This window comes from Venturia canescens, chromosome 4 (genome assembly GCF_019457755.1).
Source record: "Venturia canescens isolate UGA chromosome 4, ASM1945775v1, whole genome shotgun sequence".
NCBI classification, from domain to species: Eukaryota; Metazoa; Arthropoda; class Insecta; order Hymenoptera; family Ichneumonidae; genus Venturia; species Venturia canescens.
In genome coordinates, this window is record NC_057424.1 from 24,934,969 (window position 1) to 24,957,822 (window position 22,854).

The following is a 22,854-nucleotide window of genomic DNA, read 5'->3' on the forward strand; positions in this document are numbered from 1 at the left end:
ATGAACTCGATCGGGCAGCGTTGAATACTGCTTCAATGGGAATAGAATTATTAAAATTCACGTCACATTTTAAGTTGGCCCAAAAACTTGGCTTTATAATTAGTGGAGCAGAAATTCGAATTGTTCCGAATATTCGGAGTCACGGCGGTGTAGCGCTTATCCATACGGGATCGAGCAAGGCAGTATGGAAAACTTTTCGATAAATTTTTTCGTCGCGGCGATGTTTAATGAATAGTAACACAATTGTGAAAGAGCGGATATTGCAGATTCTTTTTTTTTATTTCCTACTTTTTAGTATATATTTCGACGGAATATTACTATGCCAAGTTGGCACTTTAGTCGAAAACAATGAAATTGTACTGAAACATCTTGATTGTTATTTTTACGAATAACACGTAATAGAATATATTTTAATACATACATTTTGTCACATGCAGACAAAATTCAGTATAATATATTTCGTTCTGTAATTTAAATGTATAACGGTATCTATTAGGAAGGTGTGTTGTCAGTATGCCAGAGGGAATGTATTATAGGTTGGTGAAACAGCAGCAGCACGAGACTGGGCAAACGGTTGAAGTGTTCCTCGTGACTGGTGTATAACCGCGTCAAGCTACATTAATTATGTTTGCCCTCTCAAATGCATGATCTACGCATGTTCGGCACGTACGTTTTTTCTGTCTCTTGCCTCATAATCAAAATTCCTCTCTCACCTCCTGCTCATCTATTTCATTATTAATGCGCGATGTGAGAGATATACCTGTACGAGAGAACTATATTATGAACCATCAACGAGAGAAAGAGATATATATATATATATATCGACCGCGGTTTTATATCTATAGGCCTTCGACTTGGAATGAATAACAATTTACACCAAGTCTCAACGATATTGTATGGAAAACCAGCATATGCTCGAACATATTGATGTTCGGGTCTCTCATGTGTGCTGACAATTTCACGTTATTCATGCAGTCATCCGATAATTTCGGCTGATGGGACTCAAAAGGGCGCCACACACACAGAAAGAGAGAGAGAGAGGGAGAGAGAGAGAGAGAGAGAGAGAGAGAGAGAGAGAGAGAGAGAGATAGGTGTCTCTGCTGCGTGAATAATTTACTACAGAAATGCACGCGTCACGACTGTCCACACATGTTCTGCGGAGGTACTCGGTCAACGTAATTAAACATTATCATAGTAAGATCGATGCGTATACATTATTCGTAACAACGTACATCGAATAATTTGTTGTGAAAAAAATTACAAACTCTACGATTCTCGATATTTCATAAGCAACACCAATTACCCTCAAAAATCCTCCGCCATACATTATTTCATTGCGATCACAGTTATATATTTTCCATATCAACTTTTCCTACATAGCCAATGATCTACGAGAGTAATCGTATAGCTTGAGCAGGTCATTCTCCTATTTCATTGCATTTGTAAAAAAAATTGAGGAATATTCGAAATATTTGTTCCTTGTTATTAGATAAATCTCAAGCTTCTGTCACGATCGCATTACATTCTACTCTCGTGTTTTCAGTTCCGCAATAACAGAAAACTTTTATGGAAAACAATTGTGCTTACACTGTTAAACTTTTTTCTTATAACCTGTCTCCCCTCCCCCCATTTTATTTACTTGAAGACTAGTTATTGCAATGGCCATTGTTTACAAAAATACCCAGCAAGCCAAATTTTAATCCATTTTCTTAATGTACGCATAAAAATTACGAATTTTCGTTAAGTTTACATATAAAAATATATAGAGAATAAAATATAGAGAATAAAAATATATACAAATTCAGAATTAGTGGAGAACCCGTTACTGGCGTGATCGGGACGCATTTTTTATCAAAACTGCAAAGGCGTTTTTCTGTCGGTGCAATAGTTTTTAAATGAGAAGCAATAGAATTTTGCATTTCTTAACCAATGAGAAGGTCGCTTACCGCCATGGTAGGCGACGCTTCAGGGGCGTAGAAGTCGGGTGCGAACGTGGCTGAGACCAACAACGATCAGCCGACAGCGATATAGTTTGTTTAAGGAGGGTGGCTACATTCGTTAAAATGATAAGAAATTGATCAAATTTGGTGATAATGTTCTTCAACGTCAAGTGCGAAGACCCAATTTTTTTCAAAATTTTCTTCTGCTTAGTTATCGAGTAATTACGCATTAAAGCAGATTTCTTATGCCCGGAATGTATACCTATATATTTATATATATTATGATTCACGCTAATCTCGGTTTTACAAATTAATATTCTCAATCATTCTAATAACAAATGCATAATCGAATCAATATAGTAGCTAAATGCGATAAATCTTTTATATTGAAATTTTCTCGTTATTAATGATTTATCGAAAATTTGTCATCATATTTTCCAAACTAAAGATATGGGGTGAAGAATGAAAATTAAAAGAAAAAAGGATATGCTATAATTGCGCGGAATATTTTTCAAATAATATCTGCTTCGTGAAAATGATTATTTCCCATAGTCTTATCTTCTTGAATTTCTGCAAGGGAAAAAGTAGAGATTTTTTGAAGACTACGTATTTACTCAGTTTGAGTGGTACATGGCTCTCGAGAACAGAGGTGAAGCAAGCCAAGATAAAAAAAGAGTTAAAGCGGAGGAGGCACACAGCAGAATGATCTGCGTGAAATGAAAGTTTGTGTGATGGACAATCGGTTTGCAACGACCTCTTCCTTCTTACCGTATAACCCTTTGGTTATATCTCAACCATGAAGTTTATCGGTGAACCCTCTGGGCAAATTTAGCCTGGCAACCCCGTTACTAAAGTTTTGTTTTTAACCCCCTCACCGTTGTATCAAGGAGCTTTTATGTACTCATTTACTTTTATCTTTTCCTTGAATAAATATATTTCTCCTTGCATGTATTCTTACCGCTTCTCTGCTCGTATATCGTATAGGTATAGGTTTATCGGTTAACGCAACATCATGCTCCAAGAGTTCTCATTGCTCGGCGCGTATAAAATCGTTTCACAAAATAAAATAAAGGTTTTTTCATCGAGATAAACGGGATCTCTTTATGAAGCGCGCATCAAGCTCATTTTTATAAGAATTCAAGTGATATAATCATCTTCGTCATAGCTATACGACACGCTGTAGGCCCCGTAAACGTCTCATATTTATTACTCGTGTCGCATCGTTTTTGACAATGAGTCAAATTTATGGCATTCTTTACTTATTAGTCTTTGCTCCGGAATATTGCGGGGGCTCCCGAGAAGCGATTGCGAGTCCTCGTCACACTGCAATAATATTCAAGGGTTTTTCAACTTTTATTTACGATATTAAATAATTACACTCGTCATATGTCTGTTAATTTGATCTACGACGTGCGTCAACAAGACTTTTTACTCATGATTTCCTCAGATGCCAAGTTTAGAAGATAAATCCAAGAGAAAGAGGGAAGGAGAAAGAAATAAAAGAGAGAGAGAGAGATTCGCTTCAGGGCGACAAACGAATTTTCAGCGGATGGGTGAGAAGAGCGCGGTATACAGTAAGAATTATTTTGTAAATATTCGTAAGACACTTTTTAAGAGGATGGATCAATTGGTGTATCGCAACCATGAATACGAGAGAGATAGTTGCCAATTTCGAAATCGAAATTCTTTGACACAGTTTGACCGATTAAAAAAAGGCTCTGTCAGTCGATTTTTACCATCGTTCTGCGTACGCTGACAGAGCCTTTTTTTAATCGATCAAACTGTGTCAAAGAATTTCGATTTCGAAAATTCCAAGTGAGGTTAATCGACTGATCCATACTCTTAATTCGCAGTGATAGCGGAAACTCTTGTATGCGGCGGCTTACCCTCCTCGTTTCGGAGAACGAAGCGGAATATAGGGGAGTATGGGGCAAAGTGGCCCACTTAAGGAATTTAACGAGTTTTGTCGGGTAGCACATGGTCATTTACTTATTTTTATGTCCCCAAACTGATTCCACCTCATTATTACTCGAATTTTTAAAAAAAAAAATTTTGGGGCAAAGTGGCCACCCCCTCAAATGCGATGAAAATCGATAATTGTCACTTCTGGTTAAATAGACGTTGGAATTGACTGTTCTCGCATGGAACATTGAAGGATGCGATAAAACGAAAAGAAACGAGGCATAGTACGAACCCTCCTTCGACAGGATGAAAAAAAAATTAGTCAGAATACTTCGATAAATTTTGCCAAATTTTTTTTCATGCCGAAAATGAATATCCAGCCCACTTTATTAGATAATAAATGATCTTTCGACTATTGTTGAGTCTTAAAACTCTTTGTTCATCCTCTTTTTCCTCATTTGGTCGAGAAAATTTTTTGGGGCAAAGTGGCCACCCTCTCAAATGCGGTGAAAATCGATAATTGTCACTTCTGGTTAAATAGACGTTGTAAACATTGAAGGCCGCGATAAACCGAAAAGAAACGAGGCATAGTAGGTACCCTCCTTCGATGGGATGAAAAAAGAATTAGTCGGAATACTTGGATAAATTTTGCCATTACCAGTGGCAAAAGCCCGTTCTTATCGGGGGCAAATCGTGGGAAAACCGCCATTATCACGAGTCTGTCGTATCGCGCAAATCTAGTGAGTAAGAAAAAAGAGATCATGAAAAAAGAAAAATTCTTGTCTGCGGCGGACGTTGCGTGTATTTTCTGCGATCAACTTCATTCGCATTCCTCCAAAGATTGAATTCGCTGCGAAATATGCCTAAAATGGGCGCACACCTTGTGTGCAGGTGTTGATGAAGATGAAGTCCATTATAAGTACGATTTTTGTCAATTAAAATAAAATAGACATTTATCAGTAATTCGCAAAATGATTCTCATCCTCTGCCTCAAATAGCTATCAATTTCTCAAAAAACATAGAATTCTCACTGATTCTGTGCCCCGCCAGAAATCGGAATTGCGTGAGTGGCCACTTTGCCCCAGAATTCAAAAATGCCCCAAAAAAGTGGGTGGCCACTTTGCCCCATGTGGCCACTTTGCCCCATGTTCCCCTATATCGTCGAATTATAGCGGAAAATACGAGGAAAATGGTTTGTCATAATTGTTAACATTTTTCTTATAATATATTACGGTATAAAAACAATTTATTTTCATCGTACTTGTTCATCATTGTTCATTTTTCTTCGTCACATTAAATTTTCAGACTCCAGGTTGACTCCGAGTTAAGAAATTAACTCGGCCGCTGACATTCACGCGCGCGGATCAGCGTAATCGAGAATCAAGTGTATGTATGTATGTATGTATATAAATATATATCATGAGTCCCGCGTCGGACCAAACTTTGACTTATTCTACTTGATCTCTCGTTATGTAATAGAATTTAATACATCTGCAATTCAACCCAGCGTAGTATATCCTTATAGTTATATCCGAAACTGAGCTGTCAAATTTTTTATCTTTTATTATTCTCGACAAATGATTGGGTCATTATAAATTCATAAGAAAATCAAATTCCTGAAGTAAAGCGGACGAAAATTTCAAATTCTAATCTAAAATAGATCGACGCCAAATGCCAAAGCCAAAGTTGAAGAGATTTCGTCAAACACTGACTAAATAAACAGATTACCCAAGGAGTATTAGGTAAGACCAGCAGCGTCGTTCGATGAAAACAATACCGCGATGGTGCATTATTTTTCATTTTTATTAAAAATTGATTCTACGCGCCACCGGATGATATTTCACGTGTACAACGTTTGATCGGCACTTTTTTGTTACACGTGTGGGAAAACGTATGATCATAATTGGAATATCGTGATTCGTTCTGTTCTCTCTCGTTCATGAATACATGGACATCGCGTCGTTTTATTTATTACTCGTGTATTGAGCTGTTTTTTCAAACTCTCGTGAAATATGAGAGCGTATTTTTTTCTTATTTTTTCCGTGCAGCAACCACTTGATGAAATGTGGAGTAACAATAGCGGGCGCGCGCACGCCCGCTAAGCTTGTCGTGCATCCAACAGCGTCGCGTGTTAACCATGATTCAATGCAATTACCTTCAATCCCCTACCGCGCATTTTTTTCGCTTTCTTTTCTCTATCAGACCGCGTAATCAAAGGGTGCGAGAGGGTAAAACCGGACGGGTAATATGAAAAAAAATACGGAAAAATAGGTTTCACGCGCAATGATCAGCATGTTTCGAGCAACAGCCTTCATCAACCGCGATATCGTTTCGTGTTTTTATACCGGTGAGTCAAGTCCGCGCGTGTGTTCTTTTAGTGCATCAAGATTATAAATATTTGCCCTCTCAGTTTTCTCTCGCGATTTGCTTTCATTTTTTTATGTACGATCAAACGTCTAATGCGCGACAGCTGAAAAAGCGTAAATCACGCTATAACCTATGTATAGGTAATATGAATTGTTTCTGCAATTGTTATAATACGCTCTATACGAAAATATTTAATAGAAGAGACTTATGAGATGCGTATATATGAATAACCAGCTAAATCGACGTATATTAATCACGCGAATGAAAGGTATATAATAGATTCAACGATTAGTCGAAGAAGGTTTTCTGTATAGATTCCCATCTATATACTCTGTGTGCGAATCGGTGTTACATTTTATGGATTAATCTAATATGGAATTTCTTCCATAATTCCATCGACCATCGACCAAATGCAAGTATAGACCTACGTCCAAGATTCAATTGCAAACATGAATAATCAATACTCCCGCGCGTACACGCTACACGATCTGTTCGTTACGCGGAGACGTTCAATATATTTATTATATACTGCTAATTGGATTAAGTAGTTTAACGTTTTACGCGAAAGCTATTTTAGAAAAGAAGCAGATATAAAGGCCGCCGCGACCCACGGGGCTGATATGCAACATTTGTATAAAACAGAAAGAAGGCAGATTATAAGAGGAGAGGAGGGAAAATTGTTGGAAAGGAAAAAAAATGATAAGGAATCACGTATACGAAGATATATCATTTCGGCCGATGAAAAATGTACAAAGAAAATCGAATAGTTTTCCGAGAGTTGAATGGTTACGACCCTCGCGCATATCAAGAGTTGCCGCACATTTATAGAGGACATTATTTAAGAGGATTCTCTGTCGATCGTTGAAGCATCTAATGTCGCGTCTGCTCGAAATTGAAGGATTATAAAGAATGAAAAAAAAAACGACGATGCGAGTGTAAACGACTCCCGCGAAAATTCGTTTATAAAAATGCTCAGCAGGTATTGTTCGACGAGACAACCCAAATTTCTGCACTGTAAAAATAAAACATCGATAAGGGGTTAGGGTGACGTTTGAAATTATTTTTGGTAATTATGCAGTTTGACTACTTTTCCGGAAATCAATGGAATTTTTTTTTTCGTCTCGATGTAATTGATTGGACTATATATAGTAAGTGATATTTCGTCGGGGGAGGCGAACATTTTCCATAAAAACCATGAGTTATGGGGTTTTGAAGTTGTTCGAAAAATGCGGGGATTTGGCGTATATAATTTAGGAGTTCACATTAGGGCAGGTGGACACACACACATACACACGTGCACGCACGCACGCACGCACATACACACCAAAGTTGCTCTAAACGTAATTACCTTATTTTTGGTACAGCAATCGCATCAAACATGTTAATAAGTTGATTAATTAAAATAAATGTATATACTATACTTGTTGGGGGGGGGAGGGGGGGGGGGGGGGGTATAAAAAATCGAAAGTAGAAATCGAAAACTCCGAGTTCAAGCTCCGTTTAGAAATTAGAAATTTAGAAAAAAACGGTCGAAATTTGAAAAAAATATAATAAAATAATGATAAATTTGGAAAAAAATTCCCCTGCCAAGTGCAGACCGTGCAGACCGATCGATACAGGTGACTCGAGGAGAGACATCGCATAGATCGGCGTTACGAAAATTGGGACTATCATATGTATGTATTCATATTTCAATAATGTAACTGATAAATATTTGAAATCCAAATGTCCGTTGGTTCGATTAATTGACTGCGATACTTCAAATATTACGCAAGCATGATTCGGTGAAACATGACGAGGTCAAAGACAGATGTATCTTCCATGTTTTCAATTGCTTGTCCCCGCAGACTCTAGACAGCATCTTCTATAAAATATGTACCATCGCACGATTTATTCGCCGGAGGAAATCGAGGCGTTTTTGTTTTTGTTTTTAATTCCCCGAACATTGCAACTTAAAAATTTGTACAAAAAAAAGCTTTTCATCAATCTTGCGCAGAAATAGTCTGTTGTTGTTGTTTTAATGAAAAAAAAATTATATCGCCCACAACCAATATTGTTGAACAATAATTAGCAACAATCGTTTCATCCAAGGATTCGAATGTCATTCTTGTAAATAAACAGCACCCACCCAGAAATTAAGAATGAAGCTCTTTCGAATATAACTATCAAACTAAATAAGACATGTTTCGGGTTGGCTTGTGTGGATTCGAAAAAAAAATACATTTCATTAATGTTGGCGTTAATCTCAATCGTCCTTCCTTCCTGTAAATGGCTCTTGCCCCTATATATATATGCGCATATGGCAGGATGTACGGGGAGTATATTTTTCGCTATCATTTATTTATACCGTTTGAAAGTTAGCGTACACGCACGCGCGCCAACATCTAAAGAGCGTGACCCAGTTTGAGCACCAATGGCATTGTACTCTCTCGCTCTCTCTCTCTCTCTCTCTCTCTCTTACGTAGCGAACGAAGGAAAACTCTCACCCTCTTTCTACTCGGTCTCTTCATACCTCGTTTTCTCTCATTTTGCCCCCACCCTCATTGTTGGATCTCTGTTATTCCGCTCACATTGAATTTTATCTCAACTTTCGCACCCTCGTTTTTTTCCACTCGAGTTCTCAAGCACATGTTTTCCACCGGTGGAACGCAGCTTTATACTTTGATGTGTCCTACCTATATGTTGTCAGTTTTACTTTATTACAATATTCTTTAATATAATTTCATCCCTGTTTTATCCGCTGCTTCTGTCTCGCCGCCTTCATTATCCCCTCCCCCTTATACGAAACAGCCCGTGCACTGTTATACTACTTCTCGCCAAGGCTACCTATCACGTGTGTTCTACAGCCCAACCTAATCAAGACGAATCTATAATACCTGCATGCTTCCTTTGCCCCGTTGAAACGTCTGATTCATAATAATATTATGAATCGTAAAATGCGTGAAAAATGCCGCCTGAATTTATTATAATCATCATTACGAATGCGATTGCGGCAACTATATACGCGCAATGCTTTTATCGCGTTAAATCGCCTTTTTTTATTCGCACCGCGTCATCATATTATATACATTGTGACGAAACACTCCGCGAGACAGCCCGAGCCCGTCAAAAACTAACGAAAAACTCCGCGATCTAAGGCCCGCTACACACGGTCAATAATATTGCACAGTAATATTGCACAATAAGGTTGTATGGTGTGTAGTGCGCCATAAATTTAAGATAGCTCAAACTTCTGTTCAATGATTGCGCAATGTTTCAATACTACATCTACACGTTCAATAATATTGTGCAATCACCTATATTGCGAATAATATATTGAATATAATTATTCAAATCGTATTAAACTGAATAACAGCGCTGAATTATAGAAAAAATTAAATAAGAACGAATCAAATGGAAGTTTTTGTTGTTAAAAATCACACAAAGCTAAAAAACATAAAAAGCGGTAGTCCGCGCATCGTATGTTAGCCCGCTCGATTAACAGTAGAGCGCGAATCATGGCAACGGGCCAATCAGAGAAGGCGTTACAAATAGATGCGCAGAACCGGTCTAAAACAGACATTCTCGGCGCTCGAGAATTTTATGGTGGGGAAATGGGTATAAGAAGCGCTGCGCGACTCATTTGAATTTGACCAGTTCTCCCTGGCTAAAGGATCAACTCGGACCTCTCTCAGTACATCTTTATTTCGGCCTCAACAATAATAAACCTATCCTCGAAATTTTCTGGGGTTCCCGTTGCGCGGACTCTCGGATCGACTCGGCGACGTCTCGATCCCATAGAGCGTGGACGGTGAATTGCTCATTTCCTTGGATGCCTGGATTCTCGGAGCGATTCGGCGACGTCTCGATCCCATAATCCAGGATCCGCACCTAACCTTAAAAATTTTTCCGGCTTTCCGTTGCACGGCGTTCTCCGATCGATTCGGTGACGTCTCGATCCCATAACATGTGGACGAGAGGTTACCTCTAACCTACCTGTAGATGCTCGGACTCTCGGAAAGATTCGGTGACATTTCGATCCCATAGCCCGCGGTCTACATCCTACCATTTTCATTTTTTTTCTTCTTTCTTATTGTTTGAGGAGGATTAAAATTTATTCAATTATTAAAAATTAAATTCTCATTTGAAAAATATTGTCCGAAGCGGTCCAGACATTTTCCTAAACCAATTTAGGAAAATTATAATAATCCAAGAGGCGATAGATAGCACTATAATTTATATCGAGCCGAGAAACAAGATTAAGAATTTGTAAAAGCGAAAAATACTCTTGGATTTATTTGATTTTAAAGCGAGCATAACAGGACATCGGAAAAATCGAGTCTAACGAATTATAGCACGAAACATTGAATCTAGAATTTTTCAGTTTGAGGCGTGTCGCCAAATTAAAACAAAAGCGATAATAAGACTTTTAAGAAGATTTCTCTTTAATCATTTTTTGTACAATTTAAAAATCCGAAAATTGAGAAAGTAAAAATTATCTCAGACAGAGAATTTGCAACGTTTTCGGGTCTTTTTCTCGCCAGATCCGATTAAACAATTTTTTTTGTTTTAGAATCAGCGAGCCAAAGTGCAAAATTTCATTTTGTCAAAATTCGGTTAAAGAATTCAATAAAATTGATTATTTTATTTTTTACTAAAATTAACGGTGTCCGCGTTTCCTTATTCATACCTGCTCCTTTGCTCCTTATTATTAAGGTTGCTCGAACCGACACGTGGCGGCGTTCAGGCCAGGTCGGCGAGAGCGTTTCGTTACAACATATGTTTATACTATATATCGTGTTTATCTCATCTTCGTGTCATGAAAAAAAAAAGTTCATATTAAGTTCATATCAATAAAAAGTTCCCATTTATAAACGAGCTCGTTTAATATTTTCTCTTTTATATTGATTGCTGGGCGAGCAAAATTCTCTTGCGCGGTTCTAATCAACGATGAAACTCTTGTAAAATATCGAGCGCCATCGAATCGACTATTATTTATCGGCGCGTGCGAACTTTTTTCATCGCGCGCTATATTATTTAACAATTACATTGCGCTCGTGTATTGCATGCTTCACAAGTATTCTACGGAATAACATATTATTCCATTTTCGTATTCGTATTAAGCCGGCGCGCGATCAGCGAGCTCATCTCATACTATTTACCTTTGTTTGCGACGATTGCGATATACAGTTGAATAAGGCATTGAGACTCGTCGCACAAAAAAAGAACGATGGATTCGAGTCCGCATGAAGAAAATTTTTCAATTGACCTGTGCTAGTTGTCGCGCGAATGAGTGCAAAATTAACAATTATAGTATAGCTGCAATGCAACGGTAAGACAAGAGTCGCTATCGCTCTCTCAATCTACTTTTCGATGCCGCATTAAGACACGCTGTTGTGATGAAAAAAAACAAAAACAAAACTACGTTTAACCGGTGCGTTAGAAAAAACGCACGCTGTTGTTTTTTCAGCCTAAATATCATTAAAAAAAAAATGTTGATGAACGTTAATGGTACGTTAAAGCAGCTATCGTACGTGAATTTTTTTGTTTTTCCTTCCCCTTTGCCTTTGCATGAATATGCACACGTGACGCGCTCTTTCTGCAATACCCCCCGGTGGTACACTCAGTGCTGATGTACACGGTTCATTTAACTGATGGGAAAGAGCAGAGTGCCTATATGTGTACCGGTCCCGGCGGCGGTTGCTAAAGTAACCAGGCAACCGTTTTCACTTATTTTTCTCGTTTTATCTTGTATTTAACGGATTTTTCGTTTTTTCCTGCCTATACAAAGTGTGCCCGAGAAAACTGTATTCCGCAGTTTGCGTTTATAATTCAACGATAGAAAAAGGCCAGAAAGATGTCTCATCTCATGACGCTATTTATGTTGTTACATTCTATCAACAATTCGAATCAACACCTTTTATGCGGAATGACGTTACGCAACGCGCGCGCGACGGCGGACTATATTAGGAAAGATTCGAAATTCTTCCTATATTGTTTCCTACTACAATAAAAAATAATGAACTTTTCGATAAGCTGCTTCGAGCTTGTAAACAAGTTTCCCCAACCGCAATTGATAGGAGCGGTTTATTTTATTTTCAACAGAGCTTTTATTCATACCAGCATGCAACGTCAAAGAATTTTCGAGTTCATTTTTTTTTCTTCTCCTCATTATTCTGCGCATCTTAATATTAAGGAGGGTGACTACCAACGATACAATATTGCCATGCTAAACCATGTTAAATACATTAAAAATTTCAAAATGATAAGAATTTAACAAAATTTGGTGAACATATTCTTTAGGGCCAAATTTGACAATACAAATTTTTTAAGATTTTTCTTCTGTACAGTTATCGAGTAATTGATCACTAAAGTTCAAGTGTATAAGCATAGCGTTTCCATATATATAGGTGTACATTCCGGGCATAAGAAATCTGCTTTAATGCGTAATTACTCGATAACTAGGCAGAAGAAAATTTTGAAAAAAATGGTGTCTTGGCACTTGATGTTGAAGAACATTATCACCAAATTTGATGAACTTCTTATCATTTTGACGAGTGTAGCCACCCTCCTTAAACAAATCCTCTAAGAGATTGAAAATATTCAAATTGAATTTATATATAATTTATGGTCGTACACTCTCAAACTCTCAACTCAATCTCAATCGAGTTCTACACTCCAAAACTCTACTGAATTTCAATAGTATATTACACACCTAGGGAGGGAAAGTAGACTACTTCAAACCGCGAGCAGAATTGTCACCCGAGCCGAAGGCGAGGGTGATAGGCACGCGGTTTGAGGTGGTCTAATTTCACTCCCGTGGAGTGTATACGATTTTTCTGTCCGACGCAGGCGGAATGCGGCAACTTCGGCCCGCGCAGCGGGCCGAAAGTTGCCACTTTCCGCCCGGAGGGCTGAAAAAGATTTTAAGATCACTCATCGTGTGATTAAAACTTATGGACTTGTGGGTGCAGGTTAAAAAAAAGGGGGGGAGAGAAAACCTTTGTTAAGGGTGTTGGATTTGGGTCTAGCTGGACGATGTCATTTTTATGACCAAACAGGCAGGCAGGCGCGCGTACGTATGCGTGTAGCACACATTTTGAGGAGAAAAAAAGGACTTACCAGTGACGGGTGCCTCGATGTCGATCATGGTCTTTTCAGAGCGTAGGAGTACAGCGCCATCGTTGACAATTCGAAGAGCGGCCGCCTCGTCGATTCTACCCTCGAGTATAAAGTGATGTTTGAGGACATCTGGCCGTGGTCGACCTGTCCGTGTGTCGAAGACCTCTGACACAGTCAGCTTGTGCGACGGTGGAAATGGCACACCTGTCACGTGTAACAATTTAAACTTTATTACATCATATAATATAATCATAACTATACGCGTTATTGATTCTTCTTCGATAAGAGTTGTTTTGACATCAAGGTGTTGGGGGGGGGGGGGGGGGGGGGGGGGTAAATTAGCTCGGGATTTATAATAAATCAAAATACCGATTATATAAGAATTTTAAAATGTCGAGACTACTCGTTGAATCACTTTTTACTTTGTAACGTTAATTATTTTTTCTCGTGTCCAAACAAGAATATGCGAACATATTCTTTGGTGCCAAATTTGATAATACAAATTTTTTAAGATTTTTCTTCTACACAGTTATCGAGTAATTGATCACTAATGTTCCCGTGTATAAGCATAGCGTTTCCATATATATATAGGTATACATTCCGGGCATAAGAAATCTGTTTTAATGCGTAATTACTAAATAACTAATTAGAAGAAAATTTTGAAAAAATTTGTGTTTCCGCACTTGATGTTGAAGAACATTATCACCAAATCTGATCAATTTCTTAATATTTAAACTTCTGTACCGAAACTCCTTAATGCATATCTCAATATGCACATTGGACATAAAACATGAGAGACAGAAATTCACGTAATTTGACGTAGGTATTTTGTAGTAAAACGTCTGTTGGAACGAGACAATTGAACCAACTTTTGTTCAATTCAACGATATTTTCATCGTCGCAATGGGGAAAACATATATATTTGAATTCATCAAATGAAACAAGCGATCTTTTATTTCGACAAAATGACGAATATGGAGCTTTTCAAAAAACTTTGAAAATGTTGGAGAACGTTTTTTTCCGTGAGGTTTTCCCCTTTTTTATAATGATGATATATTGCATTTCCGGGGAATTTTTCAACGAACGAATCGCGCAGCCTGCTGTACCTTTCGGGCGACTCTCGATGTTAGTATTCGAAGCTAACAAGAATTTTTTTCCACGAGAATAAGTATTATATTCTTTCGGGTTGGAAGAATATAATTTATTGATTATACATGATTGACAACTATAAATTCATTGTCAATAAAAATAATGATCATTTCACCAATAGATTATTACGATTTCTCTTATATACTGGAGAAATAATTATCGAAAATTTTAAATAGGAAATATTTCGAGATTCGTAGAATCGTTTCACCCGTGCGAAGTTTTCTTGACCTCTGGCTTAACGTAACTATGTTTGTTCAGTGTTGCGAAATCACCATTCCGTCCCAGTGTTTCACAGTAGCGGTACAGCGAAGACCCATGTCGAAATATCGATATCGCACGTGCGACTATTACCAACTTGTCAAAATTTGTAAAATTTACAATTTGTAAAAAATTACGAATCTGAAGACGTTTTCAAATTTTCATAAAAAGGGTGTGGACGCGCTAACTTACGAAAATTTTAAGATTTAATAATAATTTTTGTTTTATAAATAGACTACCATAATACAAAGGTTGGTATTGAATTTGGAGAACATCGGTTGAGCGGTTTAAATTTTATGACATTTTGAATTTTACGAAAATATGAGTTTTTCAAAAAATCGTCTAATCGCTTCAATTTTGTAAGATATTGTGTATAAGTCTGTACTTCCTCTATACTTTCCAGCAAAGTTGTTTGAATTATTTAATTTTAATGTAAATAGAATAACGATGAAAATTGAAAGTTGCAAATTGTTTTTTCTGATGTCTCGTCATTTAGTTTTTTTTTTTATGAATTTAAACAAAGCGATAAATTAAAGTTCGTAGTAGAAGGTAGAGAAAATACATTATTTCCTTGTATACAAAAAAATGCTGCAAATTAAAATTTGCAAATTGCTTCCTCAAGATGTTCAAGATGCACGATGCTCTCGAAGCTTCCTCTATGAGGAAGCCAAAATGGAAAATATAGCACCTCATAGAGTAAGCTTTGAGCATTGTGCATCTTGACCATCTTGAGGAAGCAATTTGCAGCATTTTAAAAAAATATTAATCCCACAATAATTGTACTACTAAATACACGACGACTGCGGTTTTATTTTCAAGTTGTAAGATCAGCGTTGGCAATAAAAAATGTAAACGAAGTGCTATCCAGCGATGTGTTAAGTATATAAGCGTCGCGTACAAAATGACCCATTTTTAATCGCGAATATCTCGAAAACTATATAGACGGTGAATCGATTTGAAATTTTGACAGTCGGTTCGTGTTCGTCAAGGCTATCTTTACACCAAATTTAAATTTCAACCCATTCTTGAAAGATTTCAACACAGGTACAGAACTACCTTAACTTCTTTCGTGACGAATAAATAAGATTTCCGAAAATAACCCACTGACACTTTGACGCTTGACACTACAATAATGCCGGAGAATGCATGAGACGCGTGGTAGGTGTAATTAGTATATAGGTACATAAACCGCGTAGCCGGCCGGCCGGCAGCACAGTACCGTATCAGCATTAGATTTCATTTTGTATGCTGCGGCCCAAACTTTTACCTCGTACGTAATTAAGGTACAGTAACTACCTTAAAAATATTTGCGAAACTATATCGAAAGATGATTCTCGTTGCCATAGCTGTTTGGGATGCGATGTTGACTTCGCAAACGTACGTTTGTCGTCTTCGTGTACGTGTTTTTTCCTGCCGATGCTAAAATATTTAACGAATCGTTTCCGATCTCGTGAGGTGAAAATGTGGTTGCGAAGGTAGACAGAGAACGGAGGTGGTGTGCCGCTACCACCTCGTATACGTCGTCGTTATTTTTAAGTATAGAATATACGTTTGTTGCCTCAACAGAATAAAAGACGTGAAGAATTTACCGAATTCTCAAAATATTCCTCCTCACGAAATTATTATTGCTTTTTTTTTCATGTTCCGTCTAGCGCGTCGAATATTGCCGAAAACGCATGCTTTCAGAGTCCCCGAAATAAAAAAAAATTTAATTGTCTCGAAATTTTGACTAAGTATTTATATCTACAAGCATCATCATCATCACCATTTGTTGTTTCAAGCTCGTATATAATATAGGTTTGTCAATTTCCATTATTTTATTTTTAAAGCCAAGTTTCCCACACATTTAATCTTTCATTTGCTGCATAATGTGAAACTGTTTTTATTTCTCGGATCATTTTCGACAGATATTGTTACAATAGTACATTATAACACTAGGACGAAAAAGTTTTTCGTATGCGTGTTATACGAAATTTTATATTACGAGGTGCGGAAATGGGGGTTTTGTGTACGCGAAGCGTACGCAAACGCGTCCATTTACGTACCGCGTGATATAAATATATTTTCTTCAATTACAAAATGTCATCATCAAGGGAGAGCGGTTGGTCCGATGGACAAAGATTCGGGCCCGCAATCCGCGAGTCCCGGGTTCGAATCCCGGTCAAGACACCAATGAAAAATTGAAAATGTTTTTCAAGTGTTTTCTGCTATGACCCCGGGTGGTTCGGACTCCACCTTTATAAATCCATGGCCTAACACCTCTATGTGATACGTGTGCGGTTGGTGTACGGCTTAGGGGCCTCCGCGGACGGTTCTCATCGTGCGGATGGCCCTCTAGCCGTGTACTGGCTGGCGCAACGTATCACAGTAGAGGAGGTGCATGATTGAGCACCTCTGATGGAGGCGCTTGAGCGTGCTCGCACTACCGCCAGAGGGGATCAACCAAGTACCGGCTGTATCGGCAAGGTTTTCTGCAGTTTCCCTTCGCCCTCGGCAAATACGATACAGTGGGGAGTAAGTCGGCTGCAGCCGCAATAGGAGGGGAAAAACGGTTGGTTCTAGGCCAATGACTCTAAGGACTTTTTTTGTAGGGAATTCAATTTTTTACAAAAATACGTAAGTAGAATATCTGTGCAATTTTTTTTACAGATGATATGGAACAATGTTCACCGAAGTTTTTTTTTCACGTGTTATTCTTATGGAAAATTGAAGTATGCGGTGGGCCGGCCGAAATAATTTTATTTCGGGCTGTCCTTTCGGCTAGCTTCATCGTTTGGCACAATAAGAAGAAAAATGCTTGTGGAGCCCGAAAAAAAAAATATCGATTTTTTTCGACACACCGTAATATATATATACCTGGCGTATGTTTGGAAAGGTGTGATCTAATTACAAGAGTGTTGGGGAACTATTTAGTTATAGGCCGACAAAATTTATAACATTGTTTTATCGTTATGAATAATTAATTGGATATAAACAATTAATTCATATGTTACACGCGAGGAAGACGTTGAAATAAATTGTCGTGCAACGTTGGTGAAGGACAACACAATTTCATACGTGACACAAATCTCATTTCATTGATATTTTCAATTTTTCTACTTATCCATTGCAGCACGGGGAAAAGTTTGCTTCAGGATTCTCTATCATCGATTTAATTACCTATGAAGAGAGAAAAAGAGAGAGAGAGAGAGATTGATTGATTGATTGATTGAGTTTATTATTAGGCCACGGAAAACATTCCATTGGGCCAAGCATGAGTGATATATAAAGACAGTAGAAAAATTTACAAGAAAGCCGGAACAGAGTAACCAGGGTAGAGAAGAGATACTGAAGTTAAATGCTGAAGATAAAGTGCATGATAATAAGAATGAAGATAAAGAATATAGTCACATGTAACAAAAATAATAACGCATGGAGCCAAAGAGATTAACAGTAGTGGATCGGATAATACAGTGATAGTATAAATAAACATCCAAAGCAACAATGAGAGTAAAATAAAATAAAATCAAATAAAATAAATAATAATAATTTAAAATAATATAATAATAAAATAATAATAATGTAGGTAGTATACGAAAAAAAAAAAATTAGACATACAAATTGAAATACTTAAGATAGCAGAGAAAATAATAATAATACAATGATACTGATGATAAGTACAATAGTAAATAAAAGTGGTAATAATAGCTTAAGCCTAGTGTACAATATGAGAACGCAGTAAGGGCTATAACTAAAGAAAAATACGATGATAAAACATGGGTTTATCATCCCCAATAGGGGGAAAAGCAGTATCGGAGAAAGTCAGCAAAATCATGAGAATGAAGAACAAATTCGTCAGCCAACAGAAATGAATAAATCAGAGAACAGAGTTACAAGAGGATAAGGAAATTTCATAAAATTAGCTCCATAGAGTAGAAATAATTAAAGTTTTAAGTTAAAGTTTCAAGTTTCTGGATTGAGCAGAAGTGTTTCAGGGAGTCCCGTCTAGTTCAAAAAGGTAGATAAAAAGTTGAAGGAGGAGAGAGAAGGAGCTGAAGTGATGCGTACGGGAAGCGAGTGCCAAAAATAAATGGAAGCGAGGGGGAAAGAATTTCGATAGGTAGAAGTACGATGAGGAGGGACAACGAAGGTTTCACGGATTCGATTTCTTGACGGTCTGGAGGAGGGGAGGGGACGAGAGAAAAGCTCACAAAGGTATTGGGGGGCATTGCCACGAAGGATACTGTAGGTAAAGCTAGCGAGAAATTAAAGCCTTCTCGAACGAACCGATAGCCAGCCCAAGCGCCTACGATAGGGAGTTATATTTTCATCACGACGGAGATCAAAGATGAATCTGATTGCCGCATTGATGAGCTTTTCAAGTTTGTTATTTAGTTCTGAAGTAAGATCATTATAGACAAGGGAACAGTAATCAATAATTGGAAATATGAGAGTTTTGACAGTGATAATTTTTACAGGAAGGAGTAAGGCCCGTTCGTGGTAGCTCAGCTTATAGAGAGCAAAGTTGACTTTGCGAGAAATTTCACGAATATGGCCATGCCAGGACAAATTTGCCGACACAGTAACATCTAGATTCTTGGCCTCAGTGACGTAGGGAAGCTGAGCACCAATGATCTCAATAGAAGGCAGAGAATTCAGATCAAGCTGACTAATATAGGCGTTGCTTCCTAGGATGAGAATTTTGCTCTTGGAAAGATTGAGCTTGAGACCATTTCGATTGGCAAAATTGGCGATGGATTTGACATCCATAAAAACTCTCTCAATTCCGAGAGCACGCTCGGATGGAAAACAAGAAAGGTAGATCTGTGTGTCATCAGCATAGATCATGTGCTGGCAGTAGTGTAGCTCATTTGAGATGTCATTTATGAAAAGAGAGAATAAGAGGGGGCCGAGAACAGATTCCTTGTGGGACGCCGGAAGAGGTGTGAATAAACGAAAAACAATTGATGTTTTCATTTCTCACTGCCTCGGATCTTCCAGTTAGATAAGAGAAAAACCAGAGAAGAGCATCCACAGAAAAGCCAAGAGTTCGTAGTTTAATAAGCAGATTAATGTGAGGGACGGTATCAAAAGCTTTAGAAAAATCAAATAAGACTAGGAGCGTGAGTCGTCTGGTGTCAACTGCTCTGCGAACATCCGAACAGATGCGAAGAAGAGCAGTTTGAGTAAAAAACCCCTTACGATACCCAGATTGACGGTTATCAAGAATAGAGTGAGAGTGGAGAAATGCGTTAATTTGAGACGAAGCAATCTTTTCAAGGAGCTTGGATAGTTCGGACAAGTTGGCTATCGGACGACAATCAGATTCAGAAAGAAGGGGATTCGTTTTGAGGACTGGATGAATGAAAGCACGCTTCCAGGAGGAAGGGAAATAGGAGGAGGCCAAGGAGTTATGTAATACAGTAGCGAGGAGTGAAGAGTATTTCGGAACAATCTTGTGTAGAAAGAAAAGGGAAATTCCATCCGGACCTTCTGTGGGAGAGGTGTGAGAGGGGGGGGGGGGGAGCAGAAGATTGATATCAGCAGCTGAGATTGGAGAGAAGCGAAATTCGAAGGGAGGAGGAGGTAGGGCAGTAAGGCGATTTAGGAGCAAAGTCAAATCACAGGGTGGAGAGGCTTTAGAGATGTTAGCAAAAAATGAGTTGAGCTGATTCGAAGAGAAATAGGAAAATGGGGTGGTGGGAGACGAACGAACCAGCCCCAGGGTGGAAAGCTCTTTTCAGAGAGTAGAGGGGTTTGAAGAATGTGTAAGTCTACGGAAATAATACTCATTTTTAGCCAGTCTCATGTCGGACGCAAGCTTATCCCGATACTGCCTATAAATAGCCATCGCTAGAATTGAACCATTTCGTTTAGCACGTTTATATAATATAGAGCGATACTTTAAGCGAGATTAGATTATACTTTAAGCGAGAGAGAGAGAGAGAGAGAGCGTGCGCGCGCGGGAAAGAAGGAAGAGAAAAAGAGAGAGAGGGGGCTCGGTGAAACTCTCTATATCAAGATGCTGAAAAATCTGTCCTTAACGTCTATTAAAAGAGATGAAAAGAAGCAAATCTCGGTATGAAGTTGAAACGCAAAATTGACGAGTTTCAAGGGATAAAGGAAATTTGCATCTGATCGAGCGAAATAATTGGATCGCGTTCTCGAATAAACGAGTAGGTATATTGACTTTTTTTTCTACAAAGTGCTGTTGAAATGGTTGAGAGAAAAAAAAGATTGGTAATAATAAAAAAAAAAGAATCAATTACTCGATTCACGAAGTAGCATCGTTCAAAGTCCAATAAAGCTATCTGTAGTATTCATTTTGAATTTTTAGCCGTCTTATTTTGAAAGCTAGCCAATGATAACTTTAGCGATTGTGATGAAAACGGCAAAAAAAATTAATTAACACCCCGCAAAGAAGAAGGGATTAAAATTGCTTGCAATATACGAATAGCCATACTGAATTAATAATCATCAAATTGTAAAAGTACAAGTCGAGTTATGCACGAACGTGAAACGTTCGAAAAGAAAATGTCGAAATTGCTAATATTCAATACAATTTGTAACTCGTTACGCGCAGGAACTATTTTAGAGATTTCATTTTAAAAAAACCCCTCCGAGTGAGCATCGCGATACGATCATTTCGTTCCCTCTGAAAATTCTGTCCCTTGTTATGAAGCATGTTTCAAGTATCGAGATCAAAAGAAAAAGAAAAAAGTTATTGCTCAAAAAGATTAACAAAATAATAATATTGATATCCAAGTTTTTAGTTTTGATAAATCGTTCGGTCCAACGAAATGATCTAAAAAAAAACTCTCGAATAATTCTAGTAAATCTCCAATTTTGTTGCTTGCTGAATTTGAAATTCGTAATTTTTCAACCCACATCAATGATTTATGAAATAAATTTAAAAAAATGATCAATTATAAATTTGTTTTTTCATTCATTTCGTTAGACTCGAACGTTGCAAACTTCAGCATCGTCGTGGTATTTCATACATGCGAGGAATTATTTAATAAATTATTGAAAAAGCTCCAATAATAAAAAAGATGAATATTTAGACGACTGAACAATGACCAGATGAGTAACGAATTGAATTGAACGACGGGTAATCTCGGATTTCTTCTTTCAATAGCATGAAAAAGCTAAAGCATGAGTTAGGTGATAATGGTTTCCCCGACTATGACGAAGTGATTCTCCGAGTTTCTGTGCCAAAAAAAGATATATAAATAGTTAGCTTGACAAACAAACATTCGCAAGTCGTCCGGGACAATTCGGAACTCAACTTGAATTACCAAATTCAATATCGAAACATGTAATGCACATAATCGATATTTCTCTCCAGTTTGTTTTTCAATTGACTAGAAATTCATAAAGAGCAAAAAATTTATGTTGCTATAGTGGTAATATGAACTTTGGTAGAAATCAGAACTGTCCCCATATAATTTGTGAATATTGGTTTATCCCCAGCACTGTTACTCGAGTCCTAATTATAATATCATTTCGAACTCTCCCTCTGTGCGAAGAAATCGTTGCTTCGATCTGAGCTTTTTGACGACTGCTCACAAGATACATCCAATCTGCATGTCAATATAAATGAAATGCTTTCACCGGGCACACACAAATTATTTTTTGAAACTCGTGCAAAAGCCAAGGACCTAGGCATTAAGTATCTATGGCTTCGCAATGACACGGTTTATGCACGTAAGGCTGATGGAGAGATCAGTCACAAAATTAACTCCCTCAGCGACCTTGAGAGTATTGCGTGACTTCATACATCTCTTACTACAAGTAATTCTCCCTCTAATAATAAGTTGCGCTCTCCTTCACACCATCGACCTAAAAGGTCCCTCAAAGTAGCTCATTTCAATGCGAATTTTCTACTAGGTCACTTTGAATTGTTCTTAGCGCATTTATTGTGCAATTTTTATCATATTATCGCAATTTCTAAAACCTGGCTAAATACTAATGTTCCAAATTCCCTCATTTACCTGTCAAATTACGCTCTTGTATGCCACGATCGTCGTTGCGTCAAGGGTGGGGGTGTTGTGGTCTATATTCATGAGTCCTTGAAAGCATCAGTACTTGATTTATCCGAATATATTATCAACGCGCCAGAATTTATAATGCTAAGACTTGACTGCGATCAACATAC

General features: G+C 37.8%; 1 protein-coding gene across 22 annotated transcripts in view; it reads right to left on the minus strand.

Moving 5' to 3' along the window:
• LOC122409465 (serine/threonine-protein phosphatase 2B catalytic subunit 2-like) overlaps positions 1-22,854 on the minus strand; it is an 83,853-nt gene that overhangs the window by 44,809 nt on the left and 16,190 nt on the right. For all 22 annotated transcript variants that reach the window (XM_043417063.1, XM_043417062.1, XM_043417054.1 and 19 more), the window contains one exon: positions 13,311-13,514. In XM_043417063.1, coding sequence (XP_043272998.1) covers positions 13,311-13,514 — 204 coding nt within the window. The remainder of the gene's footprint in view (positions 1-13,310; positions 13,515-22,854) is intronic.